The sequence below is a fragment of the Carcharhinus amblyrhynchos genome, chromosome 5, assembly GCF_965287045.1.
Source record: "Carcharhinus amblyrhynchos chromosome 5, sCarAmb.v2.hapA, whole genome shotgun sequence".
NCBI classification, from domain to species: domain Eukaryota; kingdom Metazoa; phylum Chordata; class Chondrichthyes; order Carcharhiniformes; family Carcharhinidae; genus Carcharhinus; species Carcharhinus amblyrhynchos.
This window is the reverse complement of record NC_137328.1, coordinates 7,162,867-7,190,095: the sequence shown is the minus strand read 5'-3', so window position 1 is coordinate 7,190,095 and position 27,229 is coordinate 7,162,867. Positions and strand designations below refer to the sequence as shown.

The 27,229-nt window shown below is 41.9% G+C and overlaps 1 protein-coding gene across 1 annotated transcript in view; it reads left to right on the top strand.

Annotated features, from left to right (window-relative positions):
* The window catches only part of shoc1 (shortage in chiasmata 1), a 46,588-nt gene that overhangs the window by 14,032 nt on the left and 5,327 nt on the right, over positions 1 to 27,229 (top strand). The window contains exons 7-15 of the mRNA XM_080189578.1: positions 1,978 to 2,085; positions 7,865 to 8,049; positions 9,974 to 10,046; positions 11,373 to 11,439; positions 13,834 to 14,018; positions 16,222 to 16,339; positions 18,702 to 18,813; positions 21,880 to 22,001; positions 24,577 to 24,670. Coding sequence (XP_080045704.1) covers positions 1,978 to 2,085; positions 7,865 to 8,049; positions 9,974 to 10,046; positions 11,373 to 11,439; positions 13,834 to 14,018; positions 16,222 to 16,339; positions 18,702 to 18,813; positions 21,880 to 22,001; positions 24,577 to 24,670 — 1,064 coding nt within the window. The remainder of the gene's footprint in view (positions 1 to 1,977; positions 2,086 to 7,864; positions 8,050 to 9,973; positions 10,047 to 11,372; positions 11,440 to 13,833; positions 14,019 to 16,221; positions 16,340 to 18,701; positions 18,814 to 21,879; positions 22,002 to 24,576; positions 24,671 to 27,229) is intronic.

Sequence of the window (27,229 nt, the reverse complement as noted above, 5' to 3'; positions counted from 1 at the left end):
TTCTGTTACAACTAGGTGAGGAAGGGTAGGATGGCTTTCTTCTTTCCCGCCCCTTGTTTGACCGCAATGGATGTTTGAAAGAAAAGGATGTGCTTGCCAATACCATGAGCATTTATGGACTGTGACTGTAAAAGAGGCACACAGGCAGGTTTCTTTTCGTTTTTAAAAAGAATCAAGAATAGTATTTATTATACTTAACCTGGTCTAAGTGAAATAAGACATGTACACACTCAACACTCAAAAGTTTATACGTAGACAAATAGATTAGAATGAAAGGATAGAATAAATGATTTAAAGTCCAATATAGTTAAAGAGGTGCTGTGTACAGACCCTGAAGGTTGTTGACCTGGCAACTTCAGGCTGTGTAGTTAGTTGTCCTTCTGGATTTGGCATTGAGGCAGTGAAAATGTTGATGTTTGACTTATCTTTCTTTCTGGAGACGCAAGTTACTAAGTTGATTCTTTATTCTCTACCTGTGGTACATTAATAATCAAAAAGCAGGCAGAGCTCAGAGTTTGTGAGTTTAACAGAGAGAGGGTGAATGAGGGAACTCACTCAGGGTCTTGTTTTCTCAGCTTCTCATTTGCCTGTTCTCCAGTCTGCAGAGTAAACAGGTGCTTAAACACAAAAGGGTTTGCTGCCTTGCCATATGACCCCCCGCTCTCTAATTGCCCAGTGACCAAAACATGGCATAATGTCCTAACTATATTAGGGTTTGTGGGTTTTGCACAAAAATATGTGATTTGCATACGTAGATTCAAACTAACAACAGATTTATTGAAGGAGCTTTTGCCTATACAGAGTACAAACTGAAACTAAACAACAGCTTGTGAAATAAATGCAAAATACTGTAGATGCTGGAAAATCTCAGCAGGTCTGACAGCATCTGTGGAGAGAGACTAGAGCCAACATTTTGAGTCAAGATGACCCTTCATCAGAGCCAATGACATCACCATCTAATTATGTGACCAGTTCTTAAAGCAATCATGAAATCACTTAAATATATAACACATGACTAGTTGCTTCCAATTGTCTGGTTTACACGGTTAGATTACTCTGGGCCTATTCCAATCATTGCCGGAGTACCATTATCCAAGTGATTATGTTTAATTGTTTGCTTCCACCTAGTTGAATATCCAGATGATTGTCAGGTTACTTTGCTATTATAGGTTGGAGATGGCCCCCATTCGTACTCCTTCAAGGCAGTTGTACCTCATGAGGCTCTGCAGAGATTTGCTTCCATTTCAGTGGCTGTGGAATGTAGGAGGCACAATGAGGCAAACTCTTAGCCATTTTTGACTGTGATTTCAAGTAATTAGAATCCGGCTTTAGTCTTTTTAAAAATTCAATTAGCTGTTTCCAGCCAACCAATTCATATTTTTTTCTGAAGCATGGCTTCACAACAATTCCAACACTCGAATTTGCCAGCTCTGCAAGTACTAACTAATTTTAAAGCAACATCAGCTGGGGACAGCATCGTGGCACAGTGGTTAGCACTGCTGCTCACGACGCTAGGGACTGGGGTTCGATTCCGGCCTTGAGTCACTGTGTGGATTCTGCATGGTGTCCACGTGGGTTTCCTCCCACACTCCAAAGATGTGTGGGTTAGGTTGACTGGCCGTACTAAATTGACTCTAGTATGAGGGGGATTAACAGGGTAAATGAGGGTTATGGAATTGGGCCTGGGGTGGGATTGTGGTCGGTATTGTGGTCGGTACAGTCCCGATGGGTTAATGGCTTCCTTCTGTACTGTAGGGATTCTATGACTAGTGACATAATGACATTGTAAGATTGCATATAAAATGTTTTGCAGTTGTATACCTCAGTCTGGGTCATGTCTGACCACAGCAGGGTACATTGGACTTGGCAACAAACATGGCCGGAAACATGTAAAATATCAAAAATGGTAATGATGTCTTGTTTACACCAAAATCATAGTAGATATTTTGATACATAAAATAACTCTTTCTGCCCTAGACAAGCATGATGAAAATGAAGTTCAGTTGTATAAGCATGCGGCACTGCTTCATCTACTGGTGACTGTTCGTGATCTTCTGTTGATGTGTGACCTTGATACTGCTATAGGTATGAATTACAGAAGGAAATGGGTTTCTGTAACTGACTCAAGATAAAAGTGTGCCAGTAGTTAAGATAAAAGCAACAAATTCAATTCCGCAGAAAAGTATCAGTGAGGGAGACGATCATTTTTTTTTCAGTATGAGTTTTGCAATAATTACAAGGATTGGCAATCACCAGTTAATTTAACGAACTATAACATTTTGTTTACAAACACATATATGCACAGAGTACTTTCAGGATGTTCTCACTTCCAGAACTAAGATCATTCTGGCTGCAAAAGCCCACACTCTTCCCCGAGATCCCCGTGTTCAATTCCCATTGGGCAATCTGATCACACAACCCTCTCAACGTCTCTCTCTCTCCCTCTCTCCCCCCCCCCCCCACTTTTAAGGGGCCAGCTATTAATGTTTCTATTTTGTTTTTATCATTATCCAATTGATTAAGCTGCAAACAAGTGATAGGTATAGTTATGGTTAATAAAACAGTTTTAAATACCGGCTGTTGTTATAAAGGAGGTTAAAGTCCAACAGGTTTATTTGGTAGCGCAGGCCACCTGATGAAGGGGCACTACTCTGAAAGCTTGTGCTACCAAATAAACTTGTTGGACTTTAACCTAGTGTCGTGAAACTTCTTACTGTGTTTACCCCAGTCTGACGCCAGCATCCCCACATCATGGTTATAAAGGAGGGCAACCTTTCCCTAACCTCATAAGGTGGGAAACGGCCAACAACATGTATATTTGGTTGGGTTTTTTTTTCAAAATGTCCCAACTCGATATTCAGTCAACAATTGGCAAAACTCGCTGGAAACAGAGTTTCCCTTCATGCTTAATGTCCATTTCAAATGTTAACATTTTTATGCTATCATTCCTTGTCTTTAAGAATTTTTTAATCCTGTGTATTAAGAAATAGAATCCTTCTTAAAAAGCATTACCCATATATGCAACATGCACAAAATTGCATCAATTTATGTGCTTTTTCCCAATGGGTTTATGATATTTATCATTTGTGCTCTACTTCAAAATTTCCCAGAAAAATATATTAATATTCTTGTTATTAACTTGAAAATTGACTTACATAACAGAAGACATAAGATATTCAGTTATTGCTTAAAAAAAAGAGACATACTGGGTGTAATTTTCCCAAAAATGTTTAAGGGAGGAACCTTCCAGCACCCAAGACCAGAAATTCTCACCTGAGGTCAGTGGACCTTAAATGATCCACCAGATATTCTGTCCCACCTACTACGATTCCCATGACAGATGGGATAGGAAAATTCCACCCTAAGTGTCACTTTGAATAAGAAAACCAATGTGGTTGTAACAAGAAGCGGTTAAACCCAAAACACTATATTGGTGCCTCCCTCCCTCCCTCTTCCCCTAACCAAAAGAAAGGGCACTTTAAGGACATAAGCAAGGTAAAAACAAAGTGTGGTCGTGCCCAGCTGCAGTCGTAGAGGGTACAAGGGAAGCAGCTGATTGGTAAGTAGGAAGGTTGGGTAAGTATTTAATAATTTTATCACTTGTAGTCTCAGAGGTAATTTCTGTGGTTTATAGTTTGTAAAGGTTATATTTGATATTGACAAAGAACAGGAAAGAAGAGCCCTAGAGAATTGAATATAATCTGAAACAGAACATCTTTCAAAAGTTTTAAGTTTAATTTAGAGGGGTAAGACATGACAGGAGAGCTGCAAGCCATGGTCTGCTCTTCATGCTCCATGTGGGAAGCACATGGAGCACAAAGCACATTTCCAATGCCTGGGGCCAGCGTGTGTGCAGGAAATGTCTCCAGCTGTAACTCCTGGAAGCCTACTTTTCAGAACTGGAGTGGTGGCTAGAGATACTGGAGCGTCCGTGAGGCAGAGAGTATTGTGGATAGCACAAACAGAGAGATGGTCACACCACAGGCTCAGACTCTACAAGAAGGAAGAGAATGGGTGACTACCAGGCAGAGCAAGAGAGGTAGACAGGCAGTGAGGAATCTCCTGTGGCTATTCCTGTGCAAAACAGATATACTGTTACGGATACTGTTCAGGGGAATGGCCTTTCAGGAGAAAACAGCAACAGCCAATCCATTGTACCATGATTGGTTCTGCTGCAGAGGGGAGGAGTAAAAAATGTGAATGCAATAGTTATAGGTGATTCAGTTGTCAGGAGTTTCTGTGGCTGCAAACGAGACTCCAGGATGGTATGTCGCCTCCCTGGTGCTAGGGTCAAAGATGTCTTGGAGCAGCTGCAGAACATTCTGAAGGGAAAAAGGCAAAAAGCCAGTGGTTGTAGTACGTGTTGGTACAAACGACATAGGTAAAAAAGGGATGAGGTCCTAAAAGCAGAATTAGGGAGCTAGGAAGCAAGGTGAAAAGTAGGACCTCAAAGGTAGTGATCTCAGGATTACTACCTGTGCCACGTGCTAGTCAGAGTAGAAACACAATGATACATAGGGTGAATATGTGGCTGAACAGATGGTGTGAGGGGGAGGATCTCAGATTCCTAGGGCATAGGAATTGGTTTTGGGGGAGATAGGACCTGTACCAACTGGATAGGTTACACCTGGGCAGGACCAGGACTGATGTCCTTGGGGGGCGGGGGGGAGGTGGGGGTTGCTTGCTAGAGTGGTTGGGGAGGGTTTAAACTAATATGGCAGGGGGTGGGAACCTTTTCAAGGAGTCAGAGCGGGGGAATTAAGGACAAGAGGAAAAGACAGTAAGGAAAATAAGGAAAGTGGTAGGCAGAGAAATCAAGGGCCAGTTTCAGATAAGGACCAAGTGAAAAATAGTAGGAAAGGAAAAAATGTTAAAAGTGCCCACCATAAGATTTTGTCTGAATGCTCGGAGCACTTGAAACAAAAGGATGAATTAGTTGCACAGATAGAGGTAAAGGGGCATAATTTGGCTGGCATTTCAGGGACAAGGTGAGCAAGGATGGGAACTAAACATTGAGGCTATTCCGTGTTTAGGAAGGACAGACGGAAAGGAAAAGGTGGTGGAGTTGCATTGTTGATTAAAGATGATATTGGTACGATATTGAGTAAAGATATTCGCATAGATGATGTGGAATCTGTATGGGTCGAGTTAAGAAACAACAAGGGGCAAAAAACATTGGTGGGGGTGGTATACAGACTGACATCGGTACTGGGGAATTTGCTAAAGTCCATCATTAAGGATTTCATGACAGCATTTGGAAGGCAGTGGTTTAATCAGACAAAGTCAGCATGGATTTACAAAAGAGAAGTCATGTTTGACGAATCTATTGGCATTCTTTGAGGATGTAACAAGTAGAGTTGACCGAGGAGAACCAGTGGATGTGGTTTATTTAGACTTCCAGAAGGCTTTTGACAAGGTCTCACACAGCCAACTACTATGTAAAGTTAAAGCACATGGGTAATGTCTTGAGAATGATAGAAAGCTGGTTAGCAGATAGGAAGCAAAGAGTTGGCACAAATGGGTCTTTTTCTGATTGACAGTCACTGACTAGTGGAGTTACTCAGGGATCTGTGCTCGGACTCCAACTGTTCACATTATACATTAATGATTAGGAAGAGGGAACTGAATATATTATCTCCAAATTTGCAGATGATACAAAGTTGGGTGGGTGGGTGAACTGTGAGGAGGATTCAGAGATGCTTCGGGGTGATTTGGAGAGGCTGAGTGTGTGGGCATCTGCATGGCAGGTATAATGTGGATAAATGTGAGGTTTTGCACTTTGGTAGCAATAATAGGAAGACAGATTATTACTCGAATGGGTGTAAATTGAGAGAGGTAGATACTCAATGAGACCTTGGAGTCCTCATGCATCAGTCGCTGAAAGTAAGCACACAGGTACAGCAGACAGTAAAGAAGGCAAATGGCATGTTGGCCTTCATAGTGAGAAGATTTGAGTATAGGGATAGGAATGTTTTGCTGCAATTGTATAAGGTGTTGCTGAGGTCACATCTGAAGTATTGTGTGCAGTTTTGATGTCCTAAGCTGAGGGAGGATGTACTTGCTACAAGGAGAGCACAGCAAAGGTTTACCAAGCTGATTCCTGGGAGCGAAGGCTGTCATATGTGGAGAGACTAAGTCAGTTTGGATTATATTCACTGGAGTTTAGAAAAGTGAGAGGGGATCTCAGAGAAAAATTCTAACAGGGTTAGACAGGGTAGATTCAGAAAGAATGTTCCCAATGATGGGGAAGTCCAGAACTAGAGGTCATATTTTGAGGATAAGGGGTAAACATTTTAGAACTAAGATGAGGACAAATTTCTTCACCCAGAGGGTGGTGAATGTGTGAAATTCATTATCACCGAATGTAGTTGAGGCTAAAACATTGTCTGATTTTGAGAAGGAATTAGGTATAGCTGTTGGGGCTAAAGGAATCAAGGGATTTGGAGGGAAGGGGGGATCGGAATGTTGAATTCGATGACCAACCAAGATCAGAATGAATGGCGGAACAGGTTCAAAGGGCCAAATGGCCTACCCCAGCTTCCTGTGTCTATGATTGCCAGCACAAATCAGATCACAATTTTCCCACACGCATTTTTTGGGAGAGAAGCGAGCTTTGTACTAATTCTGAGGGGGACGGGACTTAAACATGCCGGCAAGCCCGGCTTCACAGAGGTCAGACTCCATTTTTTAAAGGTGCCCAATCGCAAAGTGACGTTGAAGACCTTCCTTCAAAAACACTGGGGACCTTCATCCCCTTATTGAAGGCATGTTTCCTCACCCTCCATTCCCAACATAGATCGCTGGCATCAGGGCATTGGGCCCTTCAGATGGGTCCCCCTACATGTATCCTTGTATTCCTCCCTCTTCATGACCTCCATCATGTCCTCCCCTGCATGACTGCACTCAGGCCCCACTCCTTGGTACTATCCCTGGCATCCTGGCAGTTATGATGTGGGTATGCCGGCGTTGGACTGGCGTAAACACAGTAAAAAGTCTGACAACACCAGGTTTTAGTCCAACCGATTTATTTGATAATAGTGAGTCTATTATCAAATAAATCGGTTGGACTAAAACCTGGTGTTGTCAGACTTTTTACTGTATCCTGGCAGTTCCCAGCTGAACCTCCCCGATATGGTCATCATGCCTAGCATCCATTTGTGGGGACCAGTGCTGGATTCTCGCTGGCTTCCTGTGCACCCAAGTGTCAGAGAATCTTGGGAGCAGGGACAATCTGGTCTCAGTCTTGGCATATTTTAATGCTAATGGTAGGAACTAGGTTACGTCTGGGTAGAGTGGCTGGGAGGATCACAATGGGATTTCATGCCAGTGCTGAACACGCTAGACCCTTCGCCTGTGGTTGTCCAACACCACTCCACCCCAATGCAATCTGCGCCAAGCGCAATGAAGCCAGTAAATTTTAGCTGCCCAGTTGTTGAAACTTTTCGTCGTGGACTCACTTTCACAAAGATACCAATTGTAAAGGGAACAGCAATTCATACTGTCTGAGGAGAGAGTGCTGATTGGCAGAGATACTGCCATAGAGAATGCACCAGGGAACAGTTAGCTGCCAAGCATTGTTTAAATTCAGTTGGTGTATAATTGGTATTCTTGTGAATGTCCTGATGAGTGCACAACAAAAATCTTCAACAGAAGTCTCTGTTTTCAACAGTGCATGAAACTTTGTTTCTTAACATTGTTTCCTAAACCTCAGTAACACCCCCTGATATTTTGAAAAATAGACTGAAGCAGTAGGAAAGTTGTGTTTTCATTGCAGTCTTACTTGCCTCTGAGACTTAGATGTTGTGCTGTTCATTTTGCGAGGCCTTTTAAGTGTCTTTCTCATCTCTACTTATTTCATTTACAGCATATTTGTTCAAAGCCAAGGAAATGTACGTAAGCACATTGGGTTCGTGTTTAGATGACATTTGGAAGAAACTCCGAATTGTTCAGTATGTCAGTCAGAATAAGCAGGAAAGCAACCCAAAAGTGGATGAACTTGAGAATCAGATTTTAATGTGGATACAAACTACTCAGATAAAAGAATACAAGGTATGAACCATTGTAGACAGTGCCCTTTATTCTAAAATATGGGGACTTTGAAGGGCTTTTCATTACTCCTTGTTATTGATATCCCATTCTGAATATAAGAAATGCAAATATGGCTTTCAATGTATAGAATCATAGAAACGTAGAAGGTAGGAACAGGAGGGGGCCATTTGGCCCTTGGAGCCTGATTCATGGCTGATTGCCCAACTGAACAGCCTAATCTAGCTTTTCTCCCATAACCTTTGATCCCATTCGCCCCAAGTGCTATACCTAACCATCTCGTGAATTCGTTCAATGTTTTGGTATAGAATCCCTACCGTACAAAAGGAGGTCATTCTGCCCATTGAGCCTGTACCAATCACATCCCATCCAGGCTTATTCCTGTAATTGCACACATCTACCCTGCTAATCCCCCTGATTCTACGGTCAATTAGCATGGTCAATCAACCTAACCCATGTATCTTTGGATTGTGGGAGGAAACCGGAACACCCAGAAGAAACCCACGTAGACACGGGGAAGAAATGCAAACTCCACACAGACAGTGACCCAAGCCGGGAATCGAACTCGAGCCCCTGGTGCTGCGAGGCAGCAGTGCTAACCACTGTGCTACCGTGCTGCCCATGTAAGGAGTAATGGCTGGGATTCTCCGGCTGTTCGCTCGTGGCAGATTCTCTCATCCCGCCGGCAGGGCGCCCCCACCACGGGTTTCACGGTGACATGGGATGGCTACAATGGAGATCCCATTAACAGTGACGGGACCAAAAGATCTAGTGAACGGTGCACTGCCTCTCACTGCTGAGAAACACGTTGATGGGAGCCAGAGAATTCTGGCCAATGAATCAATTTTTACATAAATACTGGTCAAATATCACATTAGAATGTAGGAAGCATATAGATCACTTAGTGTAAGTAATTATGTCACAAACCTTTTCATTTCCACACAAGTATATTCCAATCTTTATAACGTCAGCAATTAAGGGCAAAATTCTCCAAACTCGTTCAGCCTGCTTCCCCTGCCAACAAGAATTTGGAGAATTTGGTGCTCAGCAGAATTTCAGCCGGGCTTCTCCAGCTGTTCGCTATTGGCAGATTCTCTGATGCTGCCGGCAGTGCACCCCCGCTGCAGGTTTCCTGGAGTGGGGTGGCTCAATGAGAAACCCCATTGACAGTGGCGGGACCAGAAGATCCCACCACTAGTGAATGGTGCGCCACCTCATTGATGTGAGGCTGGAGAATCCTGGCCTCCATTCACTGCAGCGGGACTGGAGAATCCCAGCCACGGGTGAGGTTGGAGATTTCTGGCATAGATGTTTGGAGCTGAAGAGTGTTTCTTCAGAAGGAACTCTTCAAATGCAGACGATAAAAATATAACAAAGCTTACTCCAACTTATAAATCAAAGGAAGTGTTTAATAAAGAAACTTCATTACTCCAGGCTTAGGGCCTTGCCCTGGGCCACCCGAAGCTCCCCACAACTCCAAACAGGTTCTTATTTATAGTCAGCTAACCAGCTGATTCACTATTACATCATTCTGTATTTGGTTCCACAGTTTACTGGGTCAGCTGACCCTTACAGCTTGTTATCATTGGTCACCTTACATCCAATACAAAGTTCTCACTGGTTACATTGTGTTTTTAGATAAATGTAAAACTTTCAGTCTTTGTTGTCGATACCAAATGATGGAGTTTTGACTTTGATTATTGAGAATGTTAAGATGAGGAGTGGCGAATTGAAGGTCTTAGTTTGCACTACATTTTCATTTATGTATGGTTGAATGAAATATAAAAACACTGGCTTTCCTTTAAATTAGTCAGAGTTTTCATTTGTGACAATAATTGGCACACTTCATTTATGGAAACATTTTTTGTGGCGCACCTGAATTTATTTGAAGTGCAGAATCATTTTAAATGTGATTTGTCTTGCATAGGTATTAATCATCATCAGGATGGATTCAGACTGCATTAGAGCTACATTGACCAACAGCCTCGCTAAAGTGAAAGGTGAGACATGGGATTTGGTTGTAAGATTATTTCTGAATTATTATTCACGTACTAGCTGGTACAATCCTGTTAGAATTGCATGAACCTCTCCATGAACTCCTGCATGCATTGCTTGCATGTTTCCCCTGCATGCCCTCCTTGCATAACCCCATGGGCTCCTTCATGACCCCCTCAGGCCCCATCCCTTTGCACTGCCCCTGGCACCCTGGCTTTGCCACCTGACATCCACTCTTTTTGAAAGTGCTATCCAGTTAGTCCTGCTCTGCCATTCTTTCCCATAGTCCAACATTTTTTCTTTTCAAATATTTATTCAATATCCTTTTGAAATTTACTATTTAATCTGGTTCCAGCACTCTTTCAAACAGTGAATTCCAGATCTGAACAACTCAAGTGTTCAAAAATAATTTTCATCTCTCTCCTGTTTTTTTTTTTGTCAATTGTCTTAAATCTGGATCCTCTGGTTACAGACCATCTGAACAGTGGGAATAGTTTCTCCCCATTTACTCTCTCAAAGCGTTTCAAAATCGTTGTGGGTTAGATTAAAAAATCAGTGCCTGAAGGGTATATTAACAAATCAACAGCTACATTTCTTTAAAAGACCAGATAATTAATGTAGCAGTTAAGGTTAAAGCATATGAGTAAATCAACATTGATTGACCTGTATCCTGCCAGATCTTATCTCCACTTGCAGTGAACCCTCAGGCTAAAATCTTAGTTTGGGAAGAGCAAGCATAGGAAACAAAGGATGGTGTTGGATCTAACAGGATTTTGGCCAGAATGTTAACTACAATGCATGCATTATTCCCAAAACATTTAATTGCTAGTTGGCACATTCAAATCCAAGAGAGCAGTGTTTGCTGCAAAAAAATACCCTTATGTGGCGCAGTGGTTGGCACTGCTGCCTCATAGTGCCAGAGACCTAGGTTCATTTCCCAGCTTGGGTCACTGTCTGTGCGGAGATTGCACATTCTCCCCATGTCTGTGTCGGTTTCCTCAGGCTGCTCCAGTTTCTTCTTACAGTCTGAAAGATGTGCTGGTTAGCTGCATTGATCTGAACAGGCACCAGAGTGTGGCAACTAGGGGAATTTCACAGTAACTTCATTGCAGTGGTAATGTAAGCCTTACTTGTGACTAATAATTAAAACGAAACAAATAAAACTTTAATAAACGTTAAGGGAGCATTCCTGTCTGATTCAGTTATCTGCATCTTACAATTTTTATAAAAAGTGCCATTCCATAAGCTGCACTGAATTAGTCATTATCCTCAGAGAAATATATGTCTCAGTGATTTCTCATCTCTAAATGTGTCACACTTCCATTTTGTAGACTTAAACCCAGCTGCAGTTTATCCTGAGGAAAATGCCACTTTGAGTCGGCAGGAAGTTTTAAACTGGTCGGTAAAGTTGAACTTTTCTTTTTTGTTTCTCAATTTATGTGGAATATAAGAAAGCAGGCAGAGGTTCTTGGAGGTAGTACATGCAGTAAACACATGATTGCTTTAGATTATGGGCCAGATTTTCACTACTGGGTCAGGTAACTGAAATTGAGAAATTTTGGTTAGATCTCATTTTCACGCTGGGGAGACAGGGACAGGATAGCATCAGATCTGCCAATCCCAGATACAGATCGTAGGCATCCACAGAGGCAGGTGAGGACCAGTATGGGCTGGGTAGGAAATCCAGTTCAGTTCCCTGTTGTTTTAGTAGCTGATAGGCCCTCATGTCTCACACCTTTCACCTCTCACCCATGTCCATTAACCCTCCATACCAACTCAAGTTTCCCACACACCTCCCATGCCCCTCTTAATCTCCATGCTACCTCCAGAGCTACCCGTCCAGTATCTACGATGGCCAAACCTCAGCAACTATTTGGAAATTAAAGAACAATAAGCTTCTAACAATCTAATACAACTCTCACCCTTACACAGTTGAAAGTTAAAAAAAACTCTTAATTCATGAAACCGACTCAAAGGTTTTAAATTTCAAATGCATAATCGCTTATGAAAACAAACTTCTATTTAGACCCTACATAAAAGACAACAAACTATTTAATAGGCTCTTTAAAACTGTCAATCAAACTGTGAATTCAGAACTCCTGCTGAGATAACTGTAGTTTTTTTGAAACTCAGCCAGCCATTCATAATGGCATAATAATTGCCTTTGGGAAAGATCAGCAAAGACCACTATTAAAACTATATGAACAAATGGTAGTTTATTTTCTACACCAGATGATGTCAATCAAAAAAAAACCAGCAGAGGGTTTTTTTTTAATCTCACTAACAATTTAAGCCTATTTTCCATGTTTTAAGAGCTAGGGATTTAAAAACTTGAAATCATGATACCTAACCAGATCTTATCCACCCATGAAGAGCATTTATATCAACTCAGTCAATTCACGACTGAGCGTTAAGGCCCTTGGAACAACCAAAATGGGGTCTGTTTAAACTCAGCACTATGTTCATATAGTCCTGCTGATTTTGGGTTTCCATCATGTCTGGATCATGCCCCTTCCCCTCTGCCAGCAAAAATAAGAGGTCAGAAGTGGCACATCCAAGTGTCACCCACCATTTTTAAAGGCAAGATTCTGCAAAAATTCTGTCCTTTGACTTAAATATTTTATGGACTGTAAATTGATCATTTCTTTCAGTAGGATACTGCTTAAACGTGTGTGCATACAAGTCATTTTTGTCTACTTTAATTCAATTACCCCATTTAAAATAAACTGGTTGATTACTATGCTCGGGAAAATATACTAAAGAACTGTGGTAAATTTATTAGGCACCAGAGAAAATTAAATTCTCAAATATGTTCAAATAAATGAAGGAATAATTACACTTTTCCGACCATTTTATCTTTCTGTGAAGACAAAATATTGTAATACATTTCCTGTCTGGACCTATTCCCTTATGAATGCTAAACATTTGTTTCAAAAGAGTTGTTGACAATGATTTTTAAAAGAAAACACAAGATGAGGGAGAAAACCTCCTCCCTGCCACAATGGGCATTGGGACCAACACTTTCCTGCACCCCCCCCACCCCCAATCTTTCCATGGGAATCATGGCAGGCAGGGGCTGGACCATGCAAAGGTCCATTGACCTCAGGCGGGATTTTCCGGTTTTGGCGAGAGCGCAGCCAGAAAACCCCATCCCCAGAGGATTTGGTTTGAGTGTGTTAAGTGTTTGTATAAAAACAGTGCCAAAAGTCTTTAGTGCCATTTATTCAGGGGCTGGGTTAGTAGCGGGTGTGTTTGAGTTGAAGTTGGGAGGTCACGCAGGTGCAGTCCTTCATTCTGACTCTCAAGTCAAGTTGGGAGAGTTCACTCATCCATGCCTCAGAGCACATTTGCGAAGAAAAGATGCGAGTAGACCAGTTCATGATTAAACAAATGTGCAAAATCAAGTACAGTACCTGGAAAAGTGTATAGTTTTGCAATTAGTCATTTCTGGTTCAGAAGAGCTGACTAAATTACTTTTAAGTTTGCCTATTTGAAGTTATTTGATATCCACAAAAGTAGACACACTGGGATATTCTATATCTGTAAGGATTCCAAATATAGAACTCAAACCCATAATCACAATATTGTGAAGAAAAGATCTTAATCTGCTTGCACAATTATAAGAAATAATGGCTTATACTGCAAAGATTATAGCAATTCTGTGGATATCCATAGCAGTCTCAAATCCAACTCTGTTCAGTGATCTGTGATAATTGTAATGAATTTGTAAAACCATTTTGCTCATTCTTTCTATTTTGTCCTTTTATGTTTACCTTCGTCATCCATTACTAGTCTGGAAAGACATTCCAGTTTGGTTGTATACAGCCATCACATTGGAGCAGATTTCCCTTGGGTTGAGTTCTCTTTAGTGGTAGAATATGATTACATGGAGAATTCATGCTGGGCTGAACTCTGCAAGCAACAGGATATAAATCATATGATCTTTAAAACCATACTTCCTGAAGGCTCAGAAGAAGGTAAAACAAAATCTGAAAAGAATGTTTAGTCCAACTCAAAATATCAAACAAAATCAATGTGGACATTTACATGAACCTTTCTTTTATTAAATTGATGATGGGTTGATTAGAAAGGTTTTAAAGTCATGCCTCTTTCTACCATAGACCGATTTCTATTCAGTATGCACTTATTTTTACAAATTAAGATAATGATAATTGGTAGTAAACCTTTCGCCCTTAATGCTGGGATTTAACAGGTTCTGCTCCCAATTGGGAAAATTCATCTAATGGGTTTCAGTTCAGTGATCTAAACTGTACCTATGAGGTCCTACTGAATTGATTCTCAGTGGAATCTGGGGGCAAGAATGCCACTTAAAAATCCACTAAATTGGCAACTCTCCTGGCTACAGCTCGCTGTCCCTTTTATCACAAAGGCAGAGAATGTAGTTTAAAACTGTGATCAATAATTTACATGCAGCATCAGCACAACTACAAGAACACTATTCCCCCTTTTTTGTCTTTTGTTTCTCTTGTGGTCGTTGTTGGCAGCTGTGGTGACGATTCTGCTTTGTCCACTTCTAACTCTGATAGACTATGGGCAGAATTCTCCCAAAAAAATTCTAAGTGTTAAATTTGCAGGAAAATTGGAGCAATTCACGCTGTATTTTTCAGTGGGTGGTCACATTCGAATCTCCCGCACTCGATGCAATGCAGAGGCCACCAGCATCGGGGGTGGGGGGGCGCGGTGGTGGTGGTGGTAGCGTGGCCTATTCCCACTCAGGAAGCTGAAATCCTGTTTGCTGGCCAACTCGATTGCTGGCCAGCCTGGGACCCCTGCAGTGCTGCCTCCCCCCCAACCCCCATAGCCCTATCACAGTCCCCCTCAACCATTCCTGGGTCCCTCCCAAATCTAGGACCGCCCTGATCTCTTAACCCCCCCACCCCCCCATCTCGCAGTGCCAATCATCCCCTGCAGGGGCGGCATGGTGGCATAGTGGTTAGCACTGCTGCCTCACAGCACCAGGGACCTGGGTTCGATTCCCAGCCTTGGGCCACTGTCTGTGCAGAGTCTGCACATTCTCCCCATGTCTGCATGGGTTTCCTCCGGGTGCTCTGGTTTCCTCCCACGGTCAAAAAAGACATGCTGGTTAGATGCATTGGTCGTGCTAAATTCTCCGTCAGTGTTTCCGAACAGGCACCAGAATGTGGCAACAAGGGGTTTTCACAGTAACTTCATTGCAATGTTAATGTAAGCCTACTTGGGATACTAATAAATAAACTTAAAAAGATCCCCCCCCCCCCATCCTGCCCCAATTGCTACACTCCCTCATGCCCCATCAATCCCAGTACAGAGTTGGAGCAGGACCCCTTACCCCCACTGATTGCCCCTAGGCCCTGCCCCCAGACGGCTCTTTTCCTAGGCCCTACCCCGTATCTTCCCCCTGGACAAAGGCACTTTGTCTTTTGGGCAGTACCAGGGGGCACAGGCTAACACTACCAAGGTACTAATGCCTAGGGGGCACCATCCCACTGCCAGAACCCCTGGGGGGGGGGCCGATTGACCCCCTTCCGTCCAGTGGGGTCAGGTCTAGCTCCCTTAACATGAGGAGCTAGTTTAAACCCCGCTGGAGTGAAACACTCTGACGGGATGGGAGAGGTTAGTGGACCCAGTGAATTCAGTCCCGGGCCCTCTGATAACATTTAAATGATATGTAAAATACTTAAATGCTAATCCTACCTCCCCACTGATTTCCGGCATGGAGCAGACAGCGCCAGAAATCCGGCGCTGGGAGACAGTAGCTGGGCAGGAACGCTCGGAGGAATTCTGTGAATCACCCCTCCCCCCTCCCCGTGCAATTCTCTCAGCCAGCTGCGCTAAATTTTGCCTTGCGCCATCATACCTTTTAAGTTTGATGTTCCATTTTATTCTAAACCTGTCCTCTCCCTCTACCCTTGCCTCTATATGTTTTTAAAATCATTACATTGCAATTTTCCATCTCCTACAGAGATGGAAGAGATCATTGATTTGAAATATTGGGTCTGTTTTTAACCTTGTGCAAGCAAGTGGTTGTGTTTTGCGTGGGGTTAAAATCTGTTTCTCTCAGTGGTGTTGAGCATTTTCTGTTTTTAGTAACTGCAGATTCTTCACTGTCTAAGACTGTGGTGCCAATTTTGTCAAAATAAATTGTATTACAATGAGTAATTGTTCCTCTTTATTCCTTAGGAGATTCGCTAACCGCTAAGTCTGAGTTTCTGTTAATGGAGTTGCAGATTCCATACACTTTCTTGATATCTGAAAGCTTGTTGAATATTCCAACCATGCTCCAAATTCTAGAATCAAGGTACATTTACTGTTTTCTTGACCAGCTATTGATTTAGAGTAAGGAACAATGGAAGAGTTTCAATAAATGTTCTCTTTTCTGTGCATTTTATACCTCTACCCACCCCCCAACTGGCCTCCAGGAGTAAAGAGGGGCAAACCAGCAACTTACTCACTGGTGTGCACAATGGTATTGACCATCCAGAATTCCCTAGATTCTGGAACAGTCTCCATGGCTTAGAAAGGAGGAGAAAGAAAGCCAGAAACTATGGAGGTTTTCACAGTAACTTCATTGCAGTGTGAATGTAAGCCTCCTTGTGACACAAATAAATAAACTTGAAAAGAACTATAGATCTCAAGAAAGGAGGGAGAAAGAAAGCCAAAAACTATTGATCTGTTAGCCTGATCTCAGTAGTAGGGAAAATACCAGAATCTATTATTAAGGATGTGGTAACAGAGTGTTTGGAAAACCACAGCATGATTGAGCAGAGTCAACATGGTTTTATTAAAGAGCAATCATGTTCGACAAATCAATTAAGGGTTTTTGAGGGCGACACTAGCAGGGTTACTGAATATAAGGAGGGACCAGTGGATATATTGTGTGAGATTTAGCAGGCCCATTCACAAATCCAGTTCTGGCCACTAAATCTTGTGAGAGAGCCAGAAGGGGATTTGCACTAGCGTGATCTCAGGTTGAGATTGTCCCTACCCTCAGACGGCAGCATAGCCAGGTTCATGTCCAAAAAGAGTATGGCCTTTTCCAGCTCCCACCTATTGTGTTCCTGTACTCAGTGGTCAGCCACTGGGTCCTGTGCAAGATCTGTGGCGGGTGTACTGTTTCATATAATTGCCTGCTGTCTTCACAAATTGAATTATTTGGCACCATAATGGAAATAAAGAAAGAAAACTGAGATTATTACTTTTGGTTCATGAGGGTCTTCTGAATAATTGGAAGAACTATAGGCTTATTAGTGTTTTATTAACTATTGTGCAAAATATGCTGTTTCAGACCTTTGCAGGGTTAGTATATTCTTGGGTTTTCAGCAATAATCAATAGAAACTTAATTATGTGTACTGACAATTTGTGTGGATTATTTATTTACTATCTAGTTCAAGCTATGACAGTTTCACATTATCTCACCCATATGTTTAATAAAAGGACAAGCACACAGTGCAGCAGTTGCACCTCCTGATTCATAATTTTCAAAGCCTCGTAAAAAAAAAAATCAATGATACTGGCACGATAGAATCCTACAGTGCACATGGAGGCCATTCGGCCCATCAAGACTGCACCAACCACAATCCCATCCGGGTCCTATCCCCGTAATCCCACATATTTACCCTGCTAGTCCCCCGACACTAAGGGGCAGTTTAGCATGGCCAGTCCACCTGATCCACACATCTTTGGACTGTGGGAGGAAACCAGAGTATCCAGAGGAAGCCCACGCAGACACGGGGAGAATGTGCAGACTTCACACAGACAGGAATTGAACCCAGTGCTAACCACTGTGCCACCATACTGAAGTTCCATTTTAATGTATACAGGACCAGTTTACACAAGTTTACTGGGATCCTTTATTTCCAAGTTTTACAGTTTTTTTTCCTGTTGGGTGGTCAAACGCTGACCACCCAGAACCTGACCCAGGTTCAATTCCGGCTTTGGGACACTCTTTATGTGGAGTCTGCATGTTCTCCCCATGTCTGTATGAGTTTCCTCCTTATGCCCCAGTTTCCTCCCAACTCCAAAGATGTGCAGGTTGCATTGATTGGCCATGCTAAATTGTCCCTAATGTCAGGGTATTAGCAGGGTAAATATATGGGATTATGGGAATAGGGCCTGGGTGGGATTGCGGTCAGTGCAAATTCGATGGTCCGAATGGCCTCTTTCTGCACCGTAGGGTTCTGTGATTCTATGATATGAAAATTGCTGTTGTATTTAAGACTATTAGCATCAAATGAGCCTGTTTCAAGGTAAAGTTTCATTTATCTTTTAAGTATTTTAAGAGACTTCTGGATGAGTACATGGGATTTAATGGGATTGAGAGTTATAGATAGGCCTGGTAGGTATGGATATGATTGGCGCAACTTGTGAGCTGAAGGGCCTGTTTGTACTGTTCTATCTAGAGATAGCCTGATATGTTCTATCAGGCTATCTCTCTCTTTGGCTTTTCTGAGTACTGAAGCATTTACCACATTGTTTCCCCCCCAACATCCACATGTATAATCAAGGGCAAGTGACTGCAAATACAATTAGATGGCGGTGATTTATAGATTAGCTTTGGAATTTGAAATGCATTATGTCTTGTGCAGTGGTCTACAATTTGTACTGGAAAGATTACCTGAATATGTAATGTTGTTATTAATATAATTGTTTGCTATTGCAGGTACAGTATGACTCTTTTGGAGAGAACCACTAATGAGATGCTCCACTTGTTCGGGGGCGCAGATCACTATGCCATTATCACAGTGGATGAATGTACTGCTATAATAGTGCAGGTAAGGGAAAAACAGTATCACTGGCCTTCGGGGAAAAGACAATTTTAGAACCAAACTTTAGTTTGATGACATGGAGGGATTGATTTTCCAGAGAAAACAGAAATCCAGTAAACTGGAAGAGCTGTATAAGTGTAGAAAAGACGTGTGAAGACAAAAGTTGTAAAAGATATCAAAGCTAAAGTAAAAATGTTTATGAATATGTTGAGGGAAAGCGCGGAGGAAGAAGAATTTAGATCCTTTAAAGTTATAGATGATATAATAATGGAAAGTAGTCATTGTCAAATGATTACTTTGTATAAGTTTTTACAGCGCGAATAAAATACCAGCAGTATACAGAAAACTGAAAATAAGTCAAGGGGAGGAACTTATTGAGATTGGTACAAGTTTCTTTTTCCCTGAAGAAAGATAGTGGAGAAAATAATGGGATTTGCAATTGGCAAATCTCCAGGACCTCTTGGTGTGCGACTAATGAAAGAAAAAATATTAAAATTTCAGATACGTCAGTCAGAATTTGCCAATTCAGAAATTGTGCTCTTAGGTTGAAAAATTGCAATGCCATTCCAATGTTTAAGAAACCAGAAAACTACAAAGCTGGCAGTTTAGTCATTTACATGGAGCTTGAGTATTGCTGAGAAAAGAGAGATGCTGTTGAAGCTTTTCATCTAACACTCATCAGGACAAATTCTCAAGAATGCCAAATCTAAAGGAGACAACAGTTAATAGGGAGTGATGATTATTGGGCAAGTGGCCTCTGATATTTTAGAGGCAAATCAGTGTCCACTTGCCAACCAATCGGCACACTCTTTTCATGCAGTATTAATTGTAGTTCCCTTTAGATTTGGAATTCCTGCGAATCTATCCTAATGGGTACAAGATGAAAGGTTTTGACAACATGTCTCTTTTGTTAGCAATACCCAAATTCTTTTGGTTTGTTGATTCTGATGATTGCCCCACAAATATCATCAGGAATTGAATGACTGAACATTTTAATGAATGTGCTCTGGAGGATGCAGGGTTAGACTAATCTAGATGAGTGTCTATTGGTGCTGTTAATATGGACGTCCAAAATGATGAAGTTCCTGTGCAAGAGTTACAAAAGTGAAAATGATTCACGTTGTGAGTAGCCTTGAAATACCATTCTTAGGGTGGCAGGCTGGCACAATGGTTAGCACTGCTGCCTCACAACGCACCGTGGAACCGGGTTCAGTTACAGCCTTGGGTGACTGTCTATGTGAAGTTTGCACATTCTGTCCATGTCTATATGGGTTTCCTCTGGGTGCTCCAGTTTCCTCCCACAGTCCAAAGATGTGCGGCTTAGGTTGATTGGCCATGCTAAATTGACCCTAGTGTCAGAGGGGTTAGCAGGGTAAATAATAAGTTGAGTTACAGGAATAAGGCCTGGGTGGGATTGTGATCGGTGCAGACTCACTGGGCTGAATGGCCTCCTTCTGCACTGTAGGGATTCTATAATTCAATGGGCTGGTAATTAGTTGGGAAGCATGAGACAGAGAGTAAAGGGTGTAAATGAAACATACTGTGGTGTTGTGTAGTGGAAGAGTTTTATATCCAAGTTTCCAGATAACATTATAACAATCTGAGGCTCCTATCTGCTTTAAGAAGGCAACCGTCATCCTGGTACTAAGCAGCGTGCCTCAATGACTATTGTCTGGTGGTTCTGACATCCATCATTATGAAGTGCTTCAAAAGGTTAGTCATGGCACAAATCAGTTGCAGCCTCCTGGACTACCTGGATCCACTACAATTTGTCTACCGCCGCAACAGGTCCACAGCAGATGCCATCTCCCTAGCCCTGTACTCAGCCCCGGAACACCTAGATAACAAGAACACCTATGTCAGACTCCTATTTATTGACTACAGTTCAGCCTTCTACACTATTGTTCCCACAAAACTCATCTGCAAACTCCGTGGCCAGGGCCTCAGCACCTCCCTCTGCCACTAGATCCTGAACTTCCTAATTATAAACCACAATCAGTAAGGATAGGCAACAAAACCTCATCCATGATCAACCTCAACACCGATGCCCTACAAAGCTGTGTTCTCAACCTCCTACTATACTCCTTCTACACCTATGACCATGTGGCCAAATTCCCTTCCAATTCAAGTTTCAAGTTCCCTGACCGAAGTGGGTTGGATCTCAAACAATAACAAGACAGAGTACAGGAATGAGATAGAGAATCTGGTGAATTGTGCAGCAACAATAATCTCTCCCTCAATGTCAACAAAAAGGAGATTATCATTGACTTAGGAGAACATGCCCCTGTCTTCATCAATGGGTATGAAGTAGAAAGGGTCGACAGCTTCAAGTTTTTAGGTGTCCAGATCACCAACAAATTGTCTTGGTCCCCCCATGCTGACATTATAGTTAAGAAAGCCCACCAACATCTCTACTTTCTCAGAAGAGTAAGGAAATTTGGCATGTCAGCTACGACTCTTACTAACTTCTACAGATGCACCATAGAAAGCATTCTTCCTTATTGTATCACAGCTTGGTGTTGCTCCTGCCCTACCCAAGAGTGCTAGGAACTACAAAAGGTCATGAACGTAGCCAATCCATCACACAAACCAGCCTCCCATCCATTGACTCTATCTACACTTCCCAATGCCTCAGGAAAAACAACCAGCGTAATCAAGGACTCCACACACACACCCCGGACGTTCTTTCTCTCACCTTCTTCCTTCAGAAAAAAGATACAAAATTCTGAGGTCACATACCAACTGACTCAAGAACAGTTTCTTCCCTGCTGCTGTTAGATTTTGAGTGGATTTACCTCGCATTAAGTTGATCTTTCTTTACACCCGGGCTATGACTGTAACACTATATTCTGCACTCTCTCGTTTCCTTCTCTATGAACGTTATGTTTTGTCTGTATAGCGTGCAAAAATTTTCACTATGTTAATACATGTGACAATAATAAATTAAATCAAATCAAAGCAAAAGCAGACATTAAGTCAGGAGGCATAGTAAATTGTGAAATGTGAATGAAATGCATTGGTACTTAGTACTAAATTAATAGGAGAGGAATATTAACTGATTACATTTGTTAGGGTATCGAAGAGCTGACTACTGAAAAAGCATCAGATTTTATTATTCGAAGACTAACAACATTGGCATTACAGTACACCTGTTGCTGGCTCATTTTTTATCCAGAACAAGACCTAAGCTCACAGTAAGTGAATATTACATTTTAATGCATTGGCCATTCTTTATTTTTCTTCCAAATGCACTGCAGATATTCACAAAATCAAGGTGCAAAGTTTAGATTAAGGTTTAGTTTTAGTATTTAGTTCCATTTAATTCTGAAAATAACAACGTTTTACATTTTTTTGCAGCATGATAGTGTTCCAAGATGCTTAACCGTGATTATGTTTGATTCACCCTTACAGTATTCCCATATCAGAAAATACCAACCAGAGACTAGATAATTCACCATTACTCATTCAACAGAAATGTTATACTGATCCTACAGCATAAAAACAGATCACCTGGCCCAACGAGTACATGCTGGTATTTATGCCCCACGTAAGCCTCCTCCTATTTTCCTTCATCTCACCATATCAGCATATGCTTCAATTCTTTTCCGTCTTCTATGCTTATCTTGCTTCCCTTGAAGGAACCTGTGCTATTTGCCTCAACCACTCCTTGTGGTAGCAAGCTCCACATTCTAACCACTTTAGATAAATGCATTTCTCCTGAATTCCCAAGTGGATTTATTAATGCTTGTCTGATATTTATGGGGCCGGATTTTACCAAGGCTCGCAGGATGGAATTCTCCGTTGGTCTCAGGTGGGATCTTAAGAGCTTTGGGCAGGCGAGGCGGTAAAATTCAGGCAACGATCTCTGGTTTTGATCTCCCTCACACATGTATCCTATCAAATTATTCCATTAGTTTAATGATTTTTATCACACCACCCTAAAGCCTTTCTAGAGAAAAGAATCCCAGCTGTTCAGTTTTTCTTGATAGCCACAACCTTTCAGTTCTGGTATTGTCCTTGCAACTTCCCCAGTGCCTCTGCATCCTTTTTATAATATGACCTGTACTTCAAGTGAAGCAAAGCTCTGCAGATATATAAAATTACATGCTACTTTTCAGTTTTATCTCTCTAGTAATAAACCCCTGTGCTTGGTTTTATATGCGTATTAACCTGCATTGATACTTTCAGTGATTTGTGTATCTGTGTCCCTGGATCCCTTTCCTCCTCTACCCCATTTACACTGATTATCCCTAGAAGTATGTGACTTCCTTATTCTCCGTATTAAAGTACAGCTCTTCACATTTATACAGCTTGAAGTTAATTTGCCAGTTAAACACCAATTCTGAAATGTTCGTCCTTTTGAATTTTGTCACAATTTTGGCATTTGTAACAATGAACAATTTGAACTTTTCCCTTCCCTCTCAGCTGATTATTCATTCCTGACACTGGTTGACTTAAACTGGAAGTTAAATAAAACAATAAATTGTTTTAAAATTAACAAAATTTGTATAAACTGCACCTGATGGTTATGTTTGTCCTGAATGACTGACAGTCTAAAGTCGTAAAGTCATTGGCACACAGAAGGGAGTCATCCAGACAGAATTCAGCATTTCTGTTGAATAAGTAATGGTGAATTGTCTTGTCTCTAGTTGATATTTTCTGATATTGGGATATTCATCTCTCTGTCGATAAATCTCATTGCCCCATTCTTGCACATTTTTTTCCTTTCTGTTCTCATTCAGTTTCCTTTTCAAATCAGTCAAAGTCTCTACTTCCACCACACTTGTAGGCAGTAAATTCCAGGGGAGGAATTTTCCCGTACCACATGCTGTGGGAATCGTGGCAGGCAGGACAAAACATTAGGCAGACCATTTAAAGGTCTGTTAATCTTGGGTGGAAATTCCTGGTCTTGGGGCATGTGGCTGAAAATATCCTGCCCCAGGTCATTACCGCTAACTTCCTCGCATTCCCCTGTTACCCAAACCTTAAATCTGTGTCCTTGTACCTTCAGCTAATGGGAACAGCTTTTCTTTGTCCACCTTATCTAAATGGGCGGCACAGTGGTTGGCACGGCTGCCTCACAGCACCAGGGACGTGTGTTCAATTCCCAGCTTGGGTCACCGTCTGTGTGGTTTTCCTCGGGGTGCTCTGGTTTCCTCCCACTGTCTGAAAGACGTGCAGGTTAGGTGCATTAACCTGAACAGATATTGGAATGTGGCAATTTGGGAAATTTCACAGTAACTTCATTGCAGTGTTAATGTAAGCCTTACTTGTGACTAATAAATAAACTTTAACCTATCATAATTTTGTACATCCCTATCTCATCACTGCTCAGTCTGCTCTGCTCCACTCCAGAGAAAACAACCCCAGTTTTTCCAATCTAACCTTATAGCTAAAATCCCTCTCAACATGTTCCATCAAAGTAGCTAAAGCTGCAAAATACTCACTCTCATCTTGCTTGTTCCTTTCTCACTGCACTGAAAATGTACTTCATCAGAGCACAAATATATTTCTATGTCTTCAATATCCTTGCAAAGTATACATAAGAAAACATCTAAACATGGTGAAATCTTAGTCATGTCAAAACTTTCAAAAATTCATACAGGTACAGTACCAGCACAGGATCTTGCATGGGGCAGAAGCTCCATGCCTGGCCTACACTTCTACAGCCGAGACTCCGTGCTGGTAGCAGTACCTCATGAAATGACCTGCACAAACAATTTGACTTTCATTTTCGTATTCATTTTCTGTCTTGTTGTTTCCTTTCAGGTATTGTTTTAATGGGAGGGTTTTCCACAATCTCACCTTGATCTATGCAGCCTTGGTGCCTTTCGTGCTAAAATCAGAGGAAATTGAAGTGAAGGTACAAATATAGATAATGACGTATTATTCTCTCAAATAAATTTCCAAACAAAACGAAGCAGAAATATTTACTCTCTAAATGTTGGAACTTGAAGTCACTTTCCAAAGATGTGTTTGGTAATTCATTTGCTCAAAGCAGATTGGCAATTTAAATATGATAATGAAGCTAAAAATTCATGAAGTTTTACTTGTTTTATTTGCCATCTCAAATTTAACTCTGGACAACCAAGTTTTCAGTGTTGGGAAGTCTTCAGTGTTATACTCCTGTTGGGCAGTTGATGAAGGAAGAAACTAGAACCAATCTTTGTTTAGAATAGATTGATTAACAGAGTGGAACATTACATGTGTATACTTCCTGACTTCACTGTACTGTCAGTGTGTCTTTATATTTGCTCAAATAACCATCCAATCGATACCCACCATTTGTATGTGCCTCAATTTATAAAATTAAAATGTGGCTCTGATTTTCTGGGTTTCCCACATGCTACTGCACCATCTCCTCTCCCCCTCACCAACCCCAACCTCACTTCGGCAGGTCAAAAACTTAAATTCCCAACCCCCACTGAAATTGACCCCGGGGCCTTTTGTTCTGTTTGGCTTGGAGGTATTAGATTATCTGGGAGAAATCGGAACAGAATATGCTGGAAAAGATCTGACAGCATCTGTGGATAGCAAAACAGAGTTAGCATTTCAGATCAATGACCTTCCCTCAGAACTGGAACCCGAGAGCTTTACAGAGTTTTCATTTTCAGTTTTGTCGGCTGAGATTGGTCTGAGATAAAAACAAGACAGTCTCTAAATGAAGGAAGGAAAAATTAGTCATCGCAAGTTAATTTAATGCAAGTCTTTGCTGCTGCTCAAGAGTAGCATTTGCACACAGCTGAAAGCAAGTTCTGCATGCCCCTTCACTGGGAAATAATAGGCTAATCCTTAGAGAAAGGCAAAGAGAGAGAGAGGGACTGAGCTCATTCACATCCAATGGCAGCATTAGGCAGTGATGACTTTTATTTGCAGGTCAGTGGAGAGAAAACACTAACTCTAACATATTATTGCCATTTCATTCTCTGAATGTTGGACATTGGCCCTTGCAAAGCTAAGACGGAAGGGTGGTAGCAACAGGTAAAACCTAAAGGAAGGTATAAGCTGGTGCTCTCGGCTCAGGTCTCGTCAGGTAAAACAACATTTTTGAAGACAACTTTTTTAACAGTCAGCACAGCAAACACCTCTTCTTCCCACTGCCTCAGACTCTGCTCATGTTCTAACAGAACTGTTTAGAGGGAGCTCACTCCAATGTGCTACTGACCAAAGGCCTTGTAAGTGGCCAGGAGCAGGGGAGCGTCTAGATTCCTGACTTAAGTTCTGCCCTCCGTTGGTCCACCATAGACATCTACCAATTGGAATGGAGTGAAGGTTAGGCCTAGTTCTCTATTCAGGAAACCATTTACAGTTTAGCATGCTCTTTCTGCATTTGCTATATTTTCAACTCACGTCACTTTGTTGTATTGATGCATGCGTTCTTCAGTAAAACCCTGGCTGGGAAAATCCCTGTGATGAGGGAACAGCAATTAATTTCCACTTTCTTTCTGCCTTTGCCTAAAAGGAATGTTTAACAGGCTGTTGGGTGAAATACTTGAAGGTGCCAACTTTCCTGCTATCAGCCAAAGTCTCACCCAGTTTCCTCCCACAGCCCAAAGATGTGCGGCTAAGGTTGATTGATCATGCTAAATTGACCCAAGTGTCGCGGGGGATTGACAGGGTAAATATGTGGGGTTGCGGGAGTAGGGCCTGGGTGGGATTGTGGTTGGTGCAGACTCGATGGGCTGAATGGCCTCCTTCTACACTGTAGGGATCCTATGATTCTACGATTCACTTGGATTCTTGCAATTGCTGGTTTTTGATCCGAAATAAATATGTTCGTGCTGAGCCAATAATTTAAAGCAAATCTCTTGCTGGAGAATGAGGGCCAGCAATTTTAAAAATCTATTAAACTACAAGCCTTCCAGTGAAAGAAAGCAACAGAAAACATTTGTAAATTGGACAGGAAGGTGTGAAGAACAGAGGAAATACATAAAAGGGGAGAAAGAGTGAAACGTATGAGAGAAGGTGGACAATATAGTAATACAACTTAGCCACTTCCCTGTGGAGCTTGTTGTTCTTAATGTTTAAAGGCAGAATTTTATATTTCCCCATCAGTGAGTTTTTAGGCAAAAAGGCAAGTGCAAAATTAGGCAGCATAGTGGCACAGTGGTTAGCACTGCTGCCTCGCAGCACCAGGGGCCTTGGGTCACTCTTTGTCAAGAGTTTGTACATTCTCCCCGTGTCTGCATGGGCTTCCTTTGGGTTCTCCGGTTTCCTTCCAAAGTCCAAAGATGTGCAGGTTAGGTTGATTGCTCTTAGTGTCGGGGTATAGCAGGGTAAATATGTGGGGTTACAGGGATAGGGCCTGGATGGGATTGTTGTGGGTGTGGGCTCGGTGGTCTGAATGGACTCTCTCTGCACCGGAGGGATTCTATGACAGGATTCCCTCTGGGTTTTCATCTGCACTGACCACCCTGAATTT